Below are 20,657 nucleotides of genomic sequence, written 5' to 3'. Positions count from 1 at the left end.
AGCTTGTTTAAATATCCCTAATGGGTACTCTCTTCATAATAATAGCTTTCTAAATGTTAAGAAAAACCTCTCAGCTCCCCTTTTAGACAAAGCAAACGTAATTTCCTCCAAGGTGCCACAGCTCTATCTATAACTGATTATTTGAAATTTTTATATTGTTGAGTGCAAAAGAATGCACAGATAGGCTGATCCAAAAAACTCAAATTACTGGGATTTTGTTACAACCAGCTTCTGACTCAGTGGGGTGTGGCTGGACCTGAGGTTTTATACTTCTGAGAAGCTCCCTGGTGATGCTGAAGTTGCTCGCAGATTGAACACATTCTGAGCGGCAGGGTTTTAGAGACTACTAAAATACCAACAGTTAAGGTAAAAACAAGTAGAGGTCTGTGTTTCATCTATTTGTATCGGTGGATCCTGCACACTGTAGATCTGTTAACTCTCATTTACACTTGTTAATCCAAATGAATTGATTACCCGGCTGGGGTGGACTCATCTCTGGGCACCCAGAGGCAGGGAATCTTGCCAGTGATCTGACTAGAAATCTTCTGTTTTTCATCCCTACCACTCACTGGGGAATGAGTCGCCTTGATGTCATAGGGAATATGATAAGGTGTGCACCTACCTAACTGAAGCTGATATGATTCCACAGGGCTCTCCAGGCACTGAGTAATAGGAAACCCCATCGTCTTTGGCGGGGGAAGTGAAAAAAATTTTTTTTGGCATTCTGCCTTTATCCATCTGGTTTGTTTAACAGTTGGGCTCCAGGAATGGCATCTGAGGCAGGTCTGTGTCCTACAGGAACTGGCAGAAAAATTTATCTTGAGCTTTTAAGATTCCCATGAGCAATTTCCGTAATTTGTGGGATCCTTGGCCATTGAGTGACCTGCCCATGACTTGCTAAGGTGCCTGCCAGCGTGAAATGCAACTCTCTTTATTCTGCCTGAGTGCTTCCCCCAATGATCTTTGTGGATTTTTTACTAACTTCTGTTCCGTAGATATTTTTACAGACAGGAAAGCAGTTCTCCCAGGCAGTTTGTTCCTGAGTCTTACAAGCAAAGCTAGAAAATATTATTTCTGTCATCTTCCTGGGGAACTTTGCTATGGAATTCCCCCCACTGATTGGATTGCAACAATGGCTTTTAGATTCAAGAGATCTGTCTGAAAACTAAGTGGGAAATGATGATGCCAGGCTGGGGAGGAAGAATTGGTAAAGTCCTGGTACAGTGGTTTCACACTTTAGCATGTATTGCCTAGGGGCTCTGCACCCCTAGAGTTTCTGAATCAGCAGACCTGGAGCGGAGCCCGAGAATTTGTTAACATCCTCTTTTCTTCCCATATATTTTTTTCCTTCCCATGTCTTAAGATGTGGTTATAAAAAGGAAATTGATTATAATCGGGGAGGTGGGCACATACCACGTTAGCACGTGCATTGTTGGTTGTGGTAGCCATCATTTCCTCCCAACCCTTGTATGTTTATTAGCCAAACAAAACAAACAGACCCAATGAAATAGCACCTATTTTAATGTTCCTTTTGTGGTAACCCAGCCCATATCCTATGAGACTTCTTGGTTTATACTAATACAGACCTCATCTTCTAGAGTAAGGATATATTGAATCATTGGGTGGGGGAAGCTGGGAAACTTGCTTCTCACCCATCTTCTGATCAAGAAAAATATGTTTTTCAAAGTGATTATTTTAAAATGAAAATGAGTATGTGTTTTGACAGCTGAGATGGGGAAAGGGCAGGGGAAATTTGATTGATCTGGCTCTGGCTATGCCACTAAGTCCCTTAGATGTACCTTGCTTACATCACATGAATAAAATGGTTGGTTTTGTTTGTTTGTTGGTAATACTCCTTGTTTTTAAAGGTAACTATTGCTACACTTTCTATTGAAGCAGTTCTGGAGCATCCCAGGAAGGACACAATGATCTGGACCTTGGTCTTGGAGACCTTCCTTCGGACGAGGAGGAAGTCGTCAACAGTTCTGATGAAGATGATGTCAGCTCTAGTTCTAGCAAAGGGGAGCCTGACCTTCTGGGAGATAAACAGGTAGGTGTTGCTATTTAATCGTGTCTACTTTTGTGCTTGTTGGTGTCTCATGAAACTCAGACACAATAGTTATCAGTATGATAGACACAAAGTTCCTAGTTTTCTTAAAGTTTATAACTTTTGAAAATTTAAACTTCATTTCTGCTAAGAGGAGCTCACATAATATTTGGCTATGAAAATCAGCAGGAATTCTGTGAGTCAATCCAGAGAAGATAGAATCCTGCTGGAAACCCAGGTATCCTCTTAAAGGGCCCCCACACAAACTCTGATCATAGGCACTCCCATTGCTCTCTGGTGTTGGGACAGTGGCTCAGGTGGGCATCAGAGACATACAGGGAGAAACTGAGTTGTGTGGCTGCAGGGTGAGGGTTGGAGGGACGTTTGCCATTGTCCCTGTATTGAGTACTCCTCCAGCACAGCTAATAGGCACCGTTTCTTCTTTGTTGAGCCTTCCCCGACATAGACAAATCTGAACCTGCATTAGCCTGGTGAACTCCACTAGCTCCACTGATGACTACCTGAGACCCTGTCCCACCCAGCTTGTGCATGGCCCCAGGCTCTTTCCTTGCAAACCAGCTTGAGCCCACATTGCAGTTTTTCTTAAAAAAACTTTTGAGGAATTCTGGTCAAGTTGGCTGTAGGGGAGGTGGCTGGGGAGCTGGGGAGGGGATGGGGGAGAGAGAATGTCAGAGACCTACAGGGAGCAACTGAGACATACGGCTTCAGGGCAAGGGCTGGAGGAACAGCTTCCCTTTTCCCTATGTTGAACCATTTCCTGTGTGACCAAACTTGAAAATGCTTTAGCCTGGTGAATTCTACCAGCTTTTTCCTGATGACTCCCTGAGATTCCGTCTATTGCAAAGGTCTGCAGGCTCCATGCGGGTAGCAGCTGGCCTTGGTATACCTGAGACTTTTGCTGTGGTCTAGGCCTCAGTACTAACACCAAAGATTAACCTAGTGAACACCATTCAGTGCATCCTGATGATTCCCTAAGGCCCTGCCTCACCCGACTCTCATATTCATGCTAGCCAAGGTTCTTTCCATGGCTGAGTCTTACAGGCAGCCAGCTGGCAGGTATTGGCATATCTTGGGGGGTTTTGGGCCTTTTGGTGACCTACTCACGGCCTAGTACTGGTGGCAGCCAGTCTTGAATCACAGCATGGCATCTCCTACATACATCTAGGCCCATCCCAAGCAACTACCAACTGTAGATCACTTGGTAGCTACTAATAGGTAGTCCTGGGCTGGTCATAGTCAGCGACTGACATTGGCTTACACTGCAGTCCCTAGAGGCCCTGGAACCAATATGCCCAGTGGCTGGATTCAGACCACTACAGAGCATCACCCAGTTAGCTCCATAAGGGATAATCTTGGCAGGACATAGGCCCTGGGGGGGTGAATCCTACTCCCCCGGGGTCTGCTGTCACAGAGCAGCTTGTAAGTTGTGGCCATACCCAGTACTAACAGCCAGTCAGCCTGAGGGTCAGTTTCCCCACTGACGTGCCAACGGCAATCAAGGCTCAGCTGCAACAGGAGGGTACACATAACCTACATGAGAGACACTCCTGGAGCATCTAGCTCAGGTAATCAGGGAGACTGTGCTATTGGGCCTCATAGGACACCTACTTCATGAGGCCACCCTGCCAAGACTGGAAGATGTAACAAGTCTACCTAATACATAGAAACAAACACAAAGAGGCAGCCAAAATGGGGAAGCATTGAAAGATTTCCTAAATGGAAGAGGAGATAGCTCCAGAGAAAGAACTAAATGAAATGAGGCAAGCAGTCTACCAGATACAGAGTTCAAAACACTGCTTATAAGGATGCTCAAGGAACTTAGTGAGGACTTTGACAAAGAGATAGTAAGCATAAAAAAGGACATAGAAACCTATTTGAAAAACTAATTACTGAAAACTTCCCTACCCTGAGGAAGGAAATAGACATACTTGTCCTGGAAGCGCAGAGAATCTTCAACAAGAGGAACACAAAGAGGTCCACACCAGGACACATCATATTAAAATGGCAAAGGTTAAAGATGGAGAGAATCTCAAAAGCAGGAAGAGAAAGACAGTTAGTTATATACAAGGGAGCTCCCATAAGACTGTCAACTGATTTTTCAACAAATTTTTTAGGCCAGAGGGATTGGCAGAAAATACTTAAGAGTAAGGACCTAGAACCAAGACTGCTCTACCCAGGAAGAGTATCAGTTAAAATTGAGGGATAGAGAAAGAGCTTCCTAGATAAGAAAAAGCTAAAGGAGTTTATCATCACCAAATTTTATAAGAAAAGGGGGAGGGAAAGGAAGATAAATATGAATAATAAAGTGACATTAACTACATACCTGTCAATCACTTAAAATATAAATGGATTAAACGCTCCAATCAAGACATAGAGTGAGCCCTGGCTCGTATAGCTCAGTGGAATGAGCGCAGGCCTGTGAACCAAAGACAGAGTGGCTGAATGGATAAGAAAACAAGCCCCATATATGTGCTACCTATAAGAGACCCCACTTCGGATTGAAAGACACATATGGACTGAAAGTAAAGGGGTAGAAAAAGATATTTCATGAAAATGGAAATGAAAAACAGCTGAGATAGCAATATTTACTTTTTAAAATACATTTTAATGATTTTTCTATTACAGCTACCCCAATATTCCCCACTTGGTCCCCCTCTATTCAGTGCCCCCCATTCCATCTGGCAATCCCCACCCTTAGTTCATGTCCATGGGTCATACATATAAGTTCTTTGGCTACTCCATTTCCTATTCTGTTCTTAATAATGCACTGTCTTTTTGTACCCACCAGTTTGTACTCCTTAATCCCAGCACCTTTTCCCCCATTCTCCCGTTTACCCCTCCAACTGATAACCCTCCAAATGATCTCCATATCTATGATTCTGTTTCTATTCTGATTGTTTGCTTACTTTGTTTTTTAGATTCAGTTATTGATAGTTGTGAGTTTTTTGTCATTTTAATGTTCATAGTTCTTCTTTTTCTTAAATAAGTCCCTTTAACATTTCATATAATAATGGGTTGGTGATGATGAACTCCTTTAGCTTTACATTGCCTGGGAAGCTCTACATCTGCCCTTCATTTCTAAATGATGGCTTTTGTGGATAGAGTAATCTGGGTTGTAGGTCCTTGCTTTTCATTACTTTGAATACTTCTTGCCAGTGCCTTCTAAGGGACTGCAAAGTTTCTTTTGAGAAATCAGCTGACAGTCTTATGAGAACTCCTGTGTATGTAACTGTCTCCTTTTCTCTGGCTGTTTTCTGCCTGGATCTTTTTTATGCTTTAAAGTAGCCAGTGAGTTCTTTGATCATCCTAATAACCAGTGTTTTGAACTCTGCATCTGATAGATTGCTTATCTCCATTTTGTTTAGTTTGGGGGGGTTTTTTTGGAGTTTTGTTCTTTCATTTAGGCCATATTTTTTCATTTTCTTTCATTTAGGCCATATTTTTTGTCTCCTCAATTTGGCAGCCCCTCTGTGTTTGTTTCTGTGTATTAGGTAGAATTGCTTTGACTCCCTGTCTGTGTACCATGGCCTATTGTAGAAAAGTACACCACTAAGTTGGATGGGGTAGAGCATTAAGTAATTGTCAGGGCAGGGCAACCTATGTCGCCACTCTGTGGCTGTGTGTAGCACAGTGCTCAGAGAGGAGACAATGACACTACCTGGCCTCTGGAGTTTTGTCCAGGAGGGAGCTGTCACCCAGCACTTGCCCTGATGCCAGTTACTTCAGTTTCTCCCCATATGCCACTGGTACCCTTCCAGTTTGTACTGCTGAAACCCAGAAGGAGTGAGTCTTCATAATTCCTAAGTTCATTGCAAGCCTTTTAAGAGAAGACTCCTGAGACTCCCACATTTTCTTCCCTTGCCCCAGCCTCCACTGTTTTTTTACAGCCAGAAGTTATAGGGACTTATCTTTTTGGTGCTGGAACCCTGGACTGGATGGTTTGGTGTGGGGCTTGGATCCCTTGCTCCCAAGGTATCTCTCCTGACTTTTATCTACCACACATGGTGTAGGACTGCTGGTTCCACATCTGCACACCTCTTCGTGTGTCTCCATGTCTCTGCCTCTCCTACTTGTCTGGATGAATATGGCCTCTTTAATTCTTTGGTTGATGGACTTCCATACAGCTCAATTTTCTGATAAATGAGGGTGATATTTGCTTTGGAGTCTACTTGTGATTTTTGCTGTGGTTGTATGAGGAGGCAAGTTATATTTACCTATGCCTCCATCTTGACTGGAGGTCTGAGGTAGCAATACTTATATCAGATAAAATACACTTTGAAACAAAGACTATACTGAGAGACATGGGGAGACTTTAATGATAATGATAAAGGGATTAATCAAACAAGAATACATAACTCTCATAAACCTTAATTCAGCCATCATAGAAACACCTAAGTATGTAAAGCAAATATTGATGGACATACAGGGAAAGACCAGCAATAATGTAGTCATAGTAGAGGATTTAATACTTCACTGATATCAGTAGGTAGATCTTTTGGATAGAAAATTAACGAGAAAACAGTCTCTTTAAATGAAACATCAGACCAGATGGATTTAATTGATACTTTTTTAGTACTTTGCCTCAAAGCAGTAGAACGTAACAATCTTTTCAAGTGTACCTAAAACATTTTCCAAGATAGATCATATATTAGGCCCAACAAATTAAAGAAGCTTGAAGTCATATGAAAATGAAAACACAGCAACCCCAAATCAGTGGGACACAGAGAAAGCAGTCCTACAAAGAAAATTCATAGCGATATAGGCCTACCTTGAAAGAAAAAAAATCTCAATCTAACTTAACACCTAATTTAATATAAAAAGAACAACAACAACAACAAAAAGGCCAAAGTGAGTAGAAGGAAGGAAATAATAAAAATCACAGTATAAATAAATGGAATACAATGTAAATAAAATATTAATAAAACCAAGAGCTGTTTTTTTATATATTTTTAAAGATTTTATTTATTTATCTTTAGAGGGGAAGGGAAGGAGAGAGGGAAACAATATCAATGTATGGTTGCCTCTCATGGGTCCTCCACCAGGAACTCACCTGCAACCTAGGCATGTGCCCTGACTGGGAATCCAACTGAAATCCTCCCAAGAACTGTTTTTTTAAGAAAATAAACAAGACTAATAAACCTTTAATCACACTCATCAAGATAAAGAGAGAGGACCCAAATAAATAAAATCAGAAGTGAAAGAGAAGTAACAACTGACACCACAAAAATACAAGAAAATACTACCAACAGTTATATGCCAACAAATTGGACAGTCTGGAAGAAATAATAAATTCCTAGAAACATGCAATCTTATAAGACTGAATCAAGAAGAAACAGATTGATTACTACCAACAAAAGCAAATCAAAAATAAAAAATCTCCCAACAAACAAAATTCTTGAATCAGTGGGTTTCATTTCACAGGTGAATTTTCCCAAACATTCAAAAAAGAATGGACACTTACCCTTTTTAAACTACTCAAAAAAATCCAAGAGGAGGGAAGGCTCCCAAGCTCTTTTTATGAGGCCAGCATCACTCTGATTCCAAAACCTGAGAAGGACATTACAAAAAAAAAAAGAAAAATTATAGGTCAGTATTTCTGATGAACAAAGATGCAAAAGTTGTTGACAAAATATTTGCAAACCGATTTCAGTAATACACTAAAAGTTCATGCACCATGATTAAGTAGGATTTATTTCTGGGACACAAATTTTGTTCAGTATCCACAAATTAATTAATGTGATACACCACATAAAGAATAAAAATCATATGATCATATCAATGTATGCAGAAATATCATTTAATAGAATCCAGTACCCACTATGATAAAAACTCGTTTCAGAGTGGGATTAGAAAGAACATACCTCAACAGAATAAATGCCATATATGACAGACTCACAGCTAACATCAAAGTAATCACAGGGATATAAGTATAGCATAGAAAATATAGTCAGTAATTTTGTAATAAGTATACATGGTGCCATGTAGGTACTAGAATAAGAGGAGGATCACTTTGTAAATTATGTAATTGACTAACCACTCTTCTGTACACCTGAAATAAATATAAAATAATATTTAATGCTGACTGTAGTGGAAAAATGTAAAAATAATGTAAAATGAGTGTAAAATAAATTATAAATTTTAATAAATGACTATGTTAAAATATAGATTACAGAGATAAGAAACATTTTTTAGAAATAAATTTGTGCTATAATGTAGGGCATAAGATGTTATGATATTTTCAAGCATATATCACTTTGAGGTTATTTAGTAATTTTTAAGATATTATTTTAGGTTATATCCATTGATTTTTTGATAGCAAAAACCGTTCTTGGGCCTATTCTCTGTACTGCTAATGATTCTGCTTGAAAGAAAGGAATTAAATGCATTACAGACTCAAATCACATTTTGGGGGGATCAAATGAAAATTGTCATTAATAGCACATCAGAATTTCCTTTGAAATCTGATCCTGTATGTGTGTTTTCAATATATGTGAAAAGAGATTGGCCTGTGTTGGCAGTTATTTAAGATGTGTCACAGTATGTGGGGGCTCATTATATTGTTTCTGTAGGTTGATATACATTTCTATTTTATTTTAAATCTCATTTGTTTGAATAAAGACATAAATTACAGGGAAAATGTAGTATATCATTAGTATCCCCAGGATGTATTGGGATGTTATAGCATGATAGAATTTGAAAGTCTATACATATTCACATGCATATGAAACCATGGAGAAAATCCATGTTATCTAACTCCTATACCATAGTTTACCGGTCTCTTATACCTTCTGTTTAATATATTTTTTGCTTTAAGTTCATTTTTAGCCTTAAGTCAATGGTACATGTTGTGTAATTGTCTTGATTTAAGTCCCAGCATTCTAGCATTTATGATCTGGGTATTCTTGGGCAAATTATTTAACCTCTTATAGGCTGAAGAATCCCATTTAATGATGACAAGAATAGTTCTTATGTCATAGACTTTGAGGACTAAATGATTTGATATGTGTAAAGACTTAGAACACTGACCAGTACATGGTAAGAACTCAGTGATTATTTATTTTTTGCAAGACTTTGTTTCTGTGCTGTAAAGTGTTGAATCATGGAGTTGGGAGTATCCACTAGAAATTACTTGGCCTTAAGGCAGGTGAATTTGTAGGACACCTATGACAGGTGAATGACTGTTATAAACCCCATTTCATTCCTCCTCAGCAGTGTGGGATTTACTTTGACTATGAAGTAATTCCATTTTATTTTACTGGTGTCTCTCTTGCTCTAATTTAAAAGCTCATTTTTCTTGTAGCTTCTGCACATATGTAGATTCAACAAATATTTAAATGTATACGAAGTCCCAGGTACTATCAGTATGTTCTAGACATAGAGCAGAACTCATGGTCCCTGCTGTTGAAGACCTTGCATACTAGTGGGACAAGAGGGACTAAAAATGCATGAACATAAGAACTTCAGAGTATTTCATGATTTGAAGGGTATGAACAGAGTGATGTGCTCAAAAGTGAAGAGGCTACTTGGGATAAAAGCCTTTAAGGAAGTGATTTTTGACTGAGATGTACATAACTGGCAGGAGTCAAACCCTACAGGGTTTGGAGAAGAGCTTTCAAAGGGTCTTCCTGTCTAAGGAATGTAATTAAATCAACCTTTACTCCTTTGAGTAGACTGCAAAATCTTTCATTTCCTAACAAATACTGTTTGCTCTCATTTTTTTTGTTTGTTGTTTCTCATGCTCAAATCAAACACATACCAATTTCCTCCCATATTTAAAGTATGGTGATCAAACTTGGTTTCCAGATTCCACTAGGTATCTCACTGATATCTGGTAAAAAGGAAGGATTCATCCCTAACCTTTTCGTGTTATGCATCTGCCCAACACATCCTGTCATAACATTGCCTGGTTGATTCTTTTGTTTTGTGGTCATTGGAGACTTACAGGGTTCCTTCCTCTGAATTCGTGCCTGCCTATCCCTTCCCTTCCAGTATTTATATTATTGGTTTTTTGTCTTTAGTTGTACCATGTGCAGTATCTCTGCTAAATCTTTTTCTGTTTTTAAAATGATATTATTTCTTCAGTTAATATTTTTAATATTTTTTCACCTGAGGCTAGTGTGTTACTAATTTTCCTCCTGTAGAATTGTCAGCCACTCTCTCTGATGATCCTGCTCTCTGTCTCTTCATCTGAGACAACAATGGCAATAATAATATAGACTAACTCTTCCTTTCTAGGCAGTTATTGATCCACCTAAGTATAGCCTGGTGAATGCTTTTCTTTTAAGTAATTGACTTTCATAGTGGTTTAGAAGAACATAGTCTTTGGAGCCAAATTGCCTAGGTTCTCATCACTTACCAGCTCTGTGTTCTTGAGCAATTTACTTAACTTCTCTGTGCTTTTGTTTTCCTATCTGTAACAAAAGAAGGGAGTAAGGTGGACACTTGTCCTTATTTTCTAAGTTTGTCATTATGATTAAATGATACACATTTTAAAACAGTATCTGCCACAAAGTGAATGCCCAGTAGATTTTAACTATTATTATTGGCTCACATGAAAAGAAACAAGCAAAAAGGTATCTGAAATCAAGCTTTATATAACAAAATAAATATATGTTGGGTAAATATACCTAATAAATGTATACCAAATTACCCAATAAATACATATCATTTCAAGTTTGCCTTTTCATATCTTTGCCAATAAATCTGAAATATGTTTACATGAAAGGGAGTATTGTGTTCTCATAGAAAAACATGAAATTTGGTATCGTAGGACCCAGGGTATAGTCCTAGCTTTGTCAACTACCAGCTGTATGAGGTTGGTCAAATAATTTTTAAAAGTCAGTTACTTTATTTACATTAATATCATTTCACAATGGACTTCAGGTGGCAAAACAATTTTTTATGTAATGGAAAAGGTCAAGATATACAAGTAAATAAGTCAAGGTGTTAATGAACACTACTGGAATTACTGGATAACCACATGCAGAAGAACAAAGTTAGATAGACTCATTTTTTTCCCCATGCACAAAAATTAACTTCAAATGGATCATAATAGATCTAAATGTGAGACCTGAAAGCATAAAACACTTAGAAGAAAATACAGTAAGCCCTGGCTGGGTAACTCAGTTGATTAGAACTCCATCCCAATAAGTCTTGGTTGCCTGTCTGTTCCCCAATCAGGGCACAAACAGGAATCAACCAATGAATGCATAAATAAGTGGAACAACAAATGAGTGTTTTTCTCTATTTCTCTCTCTCTTCCTCTCCATTTCTCCCTCCCCCTCCCTCCCTTTTTCTCCCTCTCCAAAATCAATAAATAAAAAATAAGGAACATATAGTAACAACTCTTTATGACCTTAGATTAGACAAAAGGTTATTAGCTACAACAAAAGTATAAGTGATAAGAAGGAAAAATACATAAATTGGACTTTATTGAAATTAAAAACTTTTGGTGTTACACACAGAATAAGAAAATACAGGTGGGGTAAAAAAGTAGGTTTACAGTTGGAGTACTTGAAACACAGAATCTATTCTTGTATTATTATTTACTAATTATTGTATTATTTTCCATATGACCTACTTTTGCCCTACCCTGTATTAGTAACTATCTCTGGTACAGTACTTGTATACAGAATATATAAAGAACTCTTACAGCTCAACAATAAAAAATAAATGACCCAATTTAAATGGGCCAAGGATCTGAATAGACATTTTTTCAAAGAAGATAATACAAATGGCCATAATAAGATTGTCAACATGCTTAGCCATCGGGGAAATGCTAGGCAAAACCTCAGTGAGCTACCACTTCATACCTACTAGGATGATTATAAAATCACAAAGACAGACAGTAACTAATGTTAGTGAGGATGTAGAGAAATTGGAACCCTTATATCCTGCTCATAAGAATGTGAAATGGTGCAACAACTTCGAAAATCAGTCTAGAGGTCCCTCAAAATGTTACCTTTAGTTACCATATAATCCAGCAATTCTACTTCTGGATATATACCCATGACAAGTGAAAACATATGTCCATATAAAAACTTGTGCAAGAATGTTCATAGGAGCATTATTCATGATAGCCTAAAGGTGGAAAGAATTCAGATGTCCATCTACTGGTAAGTGGATTTACTAACTGATAAGTAGACTATTACCTAGCAATAAAAAATGTGCTGATACAGGCTACAACATGGATGAACTATAAAAAACAGGCTAAATGAATGAAGTCAGTCACAGAAGATCACATGTTGTATGATTTCATTTATATGAAATGTTCAGAATAGGCATATCCATTGGGGCAGAAAGTACATTAGTGGTTGCCAGAGGTTGTTTAAAAGTGGGATCAGTTCATTGTTCTTCATTATGGTTCACCACCGTTCACCTTTCCTGCGTATATTAACTTCCCTGCCTCTTTCCTGTTCACATTTTCTTGAAATAGCTCATACGATATATGCCTTCATGAAGAGAAAGGTGAAAACCTAAGAGAACTTTGTCCTTTAGAGGTTAGTCATGGCGTCACTGAATTTTTGGCATAACTTAAAGAGATGCTGCTCAGCTAGGTCTGGTTGTTCAGTGTTTTGCTTTTTAGTAGAATTCTTTTTTAAAAAAATGTATTTATTTAATTGTTGTTCAAGTACAGTTTTCTGTCTTTTACTCCCATCCCAGCCCATCCCCCCAGTGCTTCCCACCTCCCTCCCATTTCCACCCCACTTAGTTTTTGTCCATGTGTCCTTTATACTAGTTCCTGTAAATCCTTCCCCTTTTCCCCTGAAATTCCCTCCCCTCTCCCCTCTGGTCATTGCCAGCCTATACTCTATTTGAGTGTCTTTGGTTATATTTTGCTTGCTTGTTTTGTTGTTTAGGTTCCTGTTAAAGGTGAGATCATATGGTATTTATCTTTTACCACCTAACTTATTTCACTCAGCATAATGCTTTCCAGTTCCATCCATGCTCTTGCAAAGGGTAGGAGCTCCTTCTTTCTTTCTGCTGCATAAAATTCTTTTTTTTCTTTTTATTTTCTTTTTATGTTTTTAAATATATTTTATTGATTATGCCATTACAGTTGTCCCATTCCCCTTATTCACTCCCCTCCACCCTGCACACCCCTCCCCCACCATTCCCCCTTCACTCCCCTCCATCCTGCACACCCCTCCCCCACCATTCCCCCCCTTTCGTTCATGTCCATGTGTCACAAGTTCTTTAGATTCTGTATTTCCCATAGTATTCCTGCCTTCCCCCCTGTCTATTTTCTACTTACTGTCTATGCTACTTATTCTCTGTACCTTCTCCCCCCTTCTCCTTCTCCTACTCCCCTGTTGCTAACCCTCCATGTGATCTCCATTTCTATGGTTCCACTCCTGATCTAGCTGTCTTCTTAGTTTGCTTTTGTTTTAGGTGTGGTTGTTGATAACTGTGAGTTTGCTGTCCTTTCACTGTTCATATTTTTTATCTTCTTTTTCTTATTTAAGTCCTTTTAACATTTCATATAATAAGGGCTTGGTGATAATGAACTCCTTGAATTTGATCTTATCTGAGAAGTACTTTATCTGCCCTTCCATTCTAAATGAAAACTTTGCTGGATAGAGCAATCTTGGCTGTAGGTCTTTGGATTTCATGACTTGGAATACTTCTTTCCAGCCTCTTCTTGCCTGTAAGGTCTCTTTTGAGAAATCTGCTGACAATCTGATGGGAACTCCTTTGTAGGTGACTGTCCCCTTATCTCTTGCTGCTTCTAGGATTCTTTCCTTCATTTTCATCTTGGCTAATGGAATTCTGATGTGCCTTGGTGTGTTCCTTCTTGGGTCCAACTTCTTTGGCATTCTCTGAGCTTCCTGGATTTCGTGGAAGTCTATTTCCTTTGCCAGACTGGGGAAGTTCTCCTTTACTATTTGTTCAAATAAGTTTTCCACTCGTGGCTGTTCCTCTTCCCCTTCTGGTACCCCTATAATTTGGATATTGGAACGTTTAAAGATGTCCTGGAGGTTCCTAAGCCTCTCCTCATTTTTTTGAATTCTTGTTTCTTCCTTCTTTTCTGTTTGGTTGTTTCTTTCTTCCTTCTGGTCCACTCTCTTGATTTGAGTCCCAGTTTCCTTTCCATCAATATTGGTTTCCTGTGCATTTCCCTTCATTTCAATTAGTTTAGCCTTCATATGTTCCTCTAATTTGTGGCTAAAATCAACCAGTTCTGTGAGCATCCTGATCACCAGTGTTTTGAATTATGCATCTGAAAGGCTGGCTATTTTATGGTCACTTAGAATTATAGGCTCTGGGTCTTTGAGCTGTTCTTGAGTCATAATGTTTGGTCTATTCGCACCTGTTATGTATGAGGGGCAGAGCCTTAGGTGTTCACCGTGGCCAGGCGACCCAGTCACTGGGTTGTGACGTGGTCTGGCTGAGTGGTTTGTTGTTGTCCGACTTCCGTACAGTTCAGTTTTCACTGTTTTGGCTGCGTTTTTGCTTCTAAAACTTAGCTGTCTTTAAATTTAGTTGTAGGAGGGGCCACAGTGTTTCTACCTACACCTCCATCTTGGCTGGAAGTCCTGCTGCATAAAACTCCAGTGTGTAAATGTACCATAGTTTTTGGATCCATTCATTTACTGCGGGGCACCTAGGTTGCTTCCAACTCTTGGCTATTGTAAATTGTGCTGCTATGAACATTGGAATGCATAGGTTCTTTTGGATTGGTATTTCAGGGTTCTTAGGATATAATCCTAGCAGTGGAATTGCTGGGTCAAAAGGTATATTCATTTTTAGTTTTCTTAGAAAAATTCCATACTGTTTTCCATAGTGGTTGTATCAGTCTTCAATCCCACCAACAATGAACTAGGGTCCCCTTTTCCTCACAACCTCTCGAACACTTGTTGTTTGTTACTTTGTTTATGATGGCCATTCTCACTGGTGTAAAGTGGTATCTCATTGTGGTTTTAATTGGCATCTCTCTGAGAGCTAGTAATATCGAGAATCTTTTCATGTGTCTCTCGATCCTCTGTATGTCCTCCTTGGAGAAGTGTCTATTCAAATCCTTCACCTACTTTTTAATTGGGTTGCTTGTCTTCTTAAAGTGGAGTTGTGTAAGTTCTTTGTATATTTTGGAGATTAAACCTTTGTCTGAGGTATCATTGGCAAGTATGTTTTCCCATACAGTTGGTTCTCTTTTTATTTTAATACTGTTTTCTTTAGCTGTGCAGAAGCTTTCAATTCTGATGAGATCCCATTTGCTTATTCTTTCCTTTATGTCTCTTGCTCTAGGGGACATATCAGTAAAAATGTTGCTGTGTGAAATATCTGAGATTTTCCTGCCAATGTTCTCTTCTAGGACTTTAATGGTGTTGTGGCTTATATTTAAGTCTTTTATCCACCTTGGATTTATTTTTGTATATGGTGTAAGTTGGTGCTTGAGTTTAATTTTTTTATATGTAGCTGTCCAGTTCTCCCAACACCATTTGTTGAAGAGGCTATTTTTACTCCATTTTATGCTGCTGCCCCCTTTGTTGAATATTAATTGCCCGTAGAGACTTGGGTCTATTTCTGGGCTCTCTGTTCTGTCCCATTGGTCTATGTGCCTGTTTTTATGCCAGTACCAGGCTGTTTTGATTACAGTGGCCTTGTAATATAGTTTGGTATCAGGTATTGTGATCCCTCCTACTTTGTTGTTCTTTCTCAAAATTGCAGCTGCTATTTGGGGTCATTTATTGTCCCATATAAATTTTTGAAGTGTTTGTTCTATGTCTGTGAAATATGTCATTGGTACTTTAATAGGTAATGCATTGAATCTGTAAATTGCTTTGGGTAATATAGACATTTTGATGATGTTAATTCTTCCAATCCATGAACACGGTATATATTTCCATTTGTTTGTGTCTTCCTTGAGTTCTTTCTTTGGTGTTGTGTAGTTTTCTGTATATAGGTCTTTTACCTTCTTGGTTAGGTTTATTCCTAGGTATTTTTCTTTTTGCTATATCAAATGGGATTTTTTTTATTTCTGCTTCTGCTATTTCATTGTTGCTATACAAAATGCCTTTGATTTCTGGATATTGACTTTGTATCCTGCTATTTTGCCAAATTCATTTATTAGGTCGAGAAGTTTTTGGTAGAGTCTATAGGATTTTCCATGTACACTATCATGTCATCTGCAAACAGTGACAGTTTTGTTTCCTCCTTTCCAGTTTGGATGCCTTTTATTTCCTCTATTTGTCTGATCGCTGTGGCTAAAACTTCCAATACTATATTGCATAGAAGTGATGAAAGTGGACAACCTTGTCTTGTTCATGATTTTAGTGGAAAAGATTTTAATTTTTGCCCATTGAGTATGGTGTTGGCTGTAGGTCTCTCATATATGGCCTTTATTATATTGAGGAATGCTCCCTCTGTTCCCACTCTGCTGAATGTTTTTATCATAAATGGGTGTTGCTTTTTAGTAGAACTCTTGAGTAGCCTAGCAGAGGCCTTTTAAAAATTCTATTAAAAATTAACAGATAAATTTCATTGAACTTTATATGCAGTGAACAAATATGAAAAGAGAACACATTTCAGAATTTACAAAGCTAGGCTGTTATATAAGCGGCAATCAGGAGATGGGCGCATAAAAGTGGTATTCTGATCAAAAGCTCTCATGTTGGAATTTGACTTATTTTATGATCATGACAAAGTGATGTTATTTGTGGCTAATGTTTCAACTTCTGCAGCTGTGTACTTCTTCTGGGACATGAAGTTATTTCCTAGGCTTTGAAATGCATTGTAATTTAAGTGAGTACTTTCATCAGCTGAAAAATTGAGATGACAAATTTGGCTTCTCTTGAGGCTTTCCAGTGGGGTGTCTTTCTCCATCATTGTTTGAGTTGGGTCAGAATCACCATCATTCTTACAAGTTGGGGATAGTATAGAGCTCTTTTATGTTGTTTTATCTATCTTTGACTTTATTTACTTTGAAAGTGATTCTTATCCATTGAATCATTTCCTAATAGTTACTTTCTCCTTTTTAGCTTTCCTAGTTTAAAAGGTAAAATAGAATACATAAACTTCTCTAATTTTAGAATTACAAAAGGCATAGTCTAGCACCCTACATTTTTACATGATGAACTAACTATTAATGAATCTTTAGTTGTTTGAGTTTACATTTTTGGAGTGCCATCGTGAAGGGTGAGTTGGAATATGACAGGCAGAAATCTTGGGGAGAAGGGAAGTGCGAAGAGGGAAGGAAAGGTGTTAAGAGGATGGCCGTGTAAGGGCACAGTAAACTTGGAGTTGCATGATGGTTCTAATTTGGCTGGTTGAGAGAATACAATGTGGAAGAGTAGGAATGAGACTAATGAAGATAACTAGACACATTGTATAGTGACTTATATGCATGGCAAAAGAAAACTTGGTATGCCCTGGCTTGTGTGGCTCAGTGGATTGAGTGCTAGCCTGTGAACTGAAAGGTCACTGGTTCGATTCCCAGTCAGGGCACATGTCTGGGTTGTGGGCCAGGTCCCTAGCTGGACATGTATGAGAAGCACTCAATCAATGTTTCTCTCCCTCTCTTCCCTCCTCCCTTCCCCTCTAAAAATAAATATATACAATCTTAAAAAAAGAGAGAGAGAGAAAATTTGGTCTTTACTGCCCACAGGTGATAGCGAACTGTTAATGTGGTTCAACTCGAGAACCAATGTGATTATATTTGCATTTTATAACTGTTACTCTGGTAGCAGTGTGGAGAGTGGATTACAGTGGGGTAAATCTAGAGCTGAGGAAATAACTTAGGTTGCTATAGTAGTGTAGGCAAGAAATGAGGAGGCAATATTGAGGGAGAGGAGAGGATCATTTAAACTTTGAAGAAATATGCAGAAGGACAAATTGACAGGACTTAGTGACTCAGTTGTGATCATAGAAGGTAGAGGAGTCCAGGTTTCCAGCTTTGATGAGACAGTAGTGTCTAATGTACAGATGGTCAAAGGCTTATTTAAAGAATGACTGAAGTTCATAAAATGCTTTATTCCTTGTGAATCTTCTCCTGAGTTACACTCTACTGCCTGATAATGCTCTTTCTCTGCCTCTAGATGTTCAGCATGTTTCATGGTTGCCCTTGAAATGGTTAATTAATATATTTGGTTTGCTTCTGGTACTCACTTCTTGAAGGCTAGAGCTTTTTCTTACTTATCGTTAATTCCTTCTAACACCACTTTCTTGGTGCATCTCAGACCTACAGAATGAGGATTTCTAAGTTAACTAGGAATCTGACATTTAGGACCTGCCCTGTGGTTCTAACAGGAATGTTTTCAGACGTAGCTGTAGATCAATGAATCAACTGACAGTGAAGCTGTTCCTCGTACTGACCTTGCTATCAAGACAGATAGTCAGTTACTAAAGCAGATTTTAAAATAATGAAATAAAGATGGTCCTGACTAAGAATAACAAGGAAGATAAGGAATGCAAAATCTGTTTTTAGTGACATTAGGAGATAGCTAAAACCCCAAATCATAGTATATGAGTAAAGGCCACCATTCCTACCAGCAGTGTGTAAAGGGTTCTAGTTTCTCCACATTTTCATCACTTGTGGCTTTTTTTCTGATTTTTTATTATAGTCATTCTTGATGTGGTTTTAATTTGTATTTCCCTGATGACTAATTATGTTGAGCATCTTTTTATATACATATTGGCTATGGTTACATCTTCCTTAAGGAAATGTCTATTCACACTTTTATCCATTTTTAACTGAGTTTTAATATAAGAGTTTTTTATGTATTCTGGCTACAGAATCATGATTTATAAATATTTCCTCCCCACCTGTGGCTTATCTTTTTTATTTTCTTTATGGTGGGCTTTTTGAAAAATATTTATTTTTAGAGAGAGGGAACAGGAAGGAGAAAGAATGGGAGAGAAACATCCATGTGTGGTTGCCTCTCATGTGTCCCCTACTGGGGACCTGGCCTGCAACCGAGGCCTGCACCCTGACTGGGAATCGAACCAGCGACCCTTTGCTTCACAGGCCTGTGTTCAATCCACTGAGCTTCACCAGCTAGGGGTTCTTTATAGTGTTTTTTGAAGCATAACAGTTTTAAATTCATAAAGTGCATTTTATTATTTTTTTTCTTTTATGGATCTTGCTTTGGCATTTTGTCTAAGAACTGTTAGCCTAAACTGAGGTCACAAAGATTTTCTTCTATGTTTTCCTCTACAATCCCACCAACAATTTATCACTTTAGCTCTTAACATTTAAATCTAATTAATCACCATATATAAAACGTAACTTAGTGTTTAACTTAACACTTAACATTCAAGTTAATTTTTATATATGGTGGCAAGTTGAGTATTAATTCATTTTTTTGCATGTGTTTATTATTTAATTGTTCCAGCAAGTTTCAACAATTTCTTGGAAAAATACTATCCTTTCTCCCATTGAATTGCCTTGACAACTTTGTCAAAAATTCATTGACCATAAGTACAAGGTTGCACTTCTCTCAGTTTCTTTCCGTTGGTCTACATGTCTGTCTTCATGCCCGTACCCACCATTGCCCCCACAGTGTTGACAGTCTCAGTTTCTAGAAAAGAAACTCAGAGTTACCAGCCCCAGTGCTGCCTCCAAATCGCTGCCACCCTCTCCCTCACCGACTCGCCGTACCACACCTGAGATCTGAGATGCTTAATGTTTAAATGTAGGCATTTGAAGTTAAAAGTTAAACACTAATTCTACACATAAGGAATGTCAGGCCCACAGTAGTTGTTTTTCCAAGTCAAAGAATTTTTCTTTCTTCCCTGCTATAACAAAGGCATGGCATCTGTCTGGGGGTAATGTATGTATTTCTATGGAGTCACGCTACATAATTCTCTCTAACTCAGGCCCTGGCAGAGCAAGGTTCTGAAGAGGGAAAAAAAATGCCCAGAGTACAGATGTAACAGAGGGAGAATAGTAAAAAGAGGAGAGGAAAAATCGGGTAGGTGTCAAAAATAAAGGATACCTAATTGAAATTTTTGTATAGAGCTGGTACACAGTTCAGGTGAATGCTTCAGCATCTATAGTGTACCTTGGCTTCTGTATAGGTACTTTTAAAACCACCTCTTGACCTTTAAGGGAGTTCCTATCCTTTGGAAAGGCAGATTGCAGAGTCACGGCTTCAGTTCTTTCAGTGGTTTAGGTTTCTGTTTTTCATTTGTAATGCATTTCTTTTGGCTTTTTAATTTTAGAAGGATGTATTTTATAAATATTAAACTTTCCAGCTAAAAATGGTGTAGAGAAACCCATTATAATAGTTAGAAAAGCCTCGATTTGCTGCAGTATTCTTTAAAATAACAATTATCTGTGTGTGTGTGTGTGTGTGTGTGTGTGTGTGTACGTGTAGGCAGTCATGGTTGTGACTGCGTGTTTGATGACACACTCTGCAAGATCAGGCCGTGCTTACGGCTGCTTCCTGAGGAATGGCAGTGATGTGTCGTTTAACAGGTGAGTGAACGGAGTGGAGTATGTCACACCTGTTTTGCTCAGTTGACTAACACTTATCTAACCCATTAGTTGCAGTTATTTAACAACTTGTCCCAGGAAGAGGAATAATAATGGGGAGAGAGGTCCAATTATTTACATGTCTCTTTAAACAGAGTTTAGGGAGCTAAGTAACAG

At 38.4% G+C, this 20,657-nt stretch overlaps 1 protein-coding gene across 2 annotated transcripts in view; it reads left to right on the top strand.

The window, feature by feature from the left end:
- The window catches only part of FGD6 (FYVE, RhoGEF and PH domain containing 6), a 114,074-nt gene that overhangs the window by 35,120 nt on the left and 58,297 nt on the right, over positions 1–20,657 (top strand). The window contains exon 3 of one of the 2 annotated variants that reach the window (XM_037068304.1): positions 1,900–2,050. In XM_037068304.1, coding sequence (XP_036924199.1) covers positions 1,900–2,050 — 151 coding nt within the window. Of the gene's footprint in view, positions 1–1,896; positions 2,051–20,657 lie in introns of both variants that reach the window. The other variant, XM_037068303.1, reaches the window with a different exon arrangement.

This window comes from Sturnira hondurensis, unplaced genomic scaffold (genome assembly GCF_014824575.4).
Source record: "Sturnira hondurensis isolate 20B ecotype Veracruz unplaced genomic scaffold, ASM1482457v3 Scaffold0017436, whole genome shotgun sequence".
Lineage (NCBI taxonomy): Eukaryota > Metazoa > Chordata > Mammalia > Chiroptera > Phyllostomidae > Sturnira > Sturnira hondurensis.
Note: the sequence above shows the minus strand (reverse complement) of the source record. Positions and strands in the feature narration are given on the sequence as shown.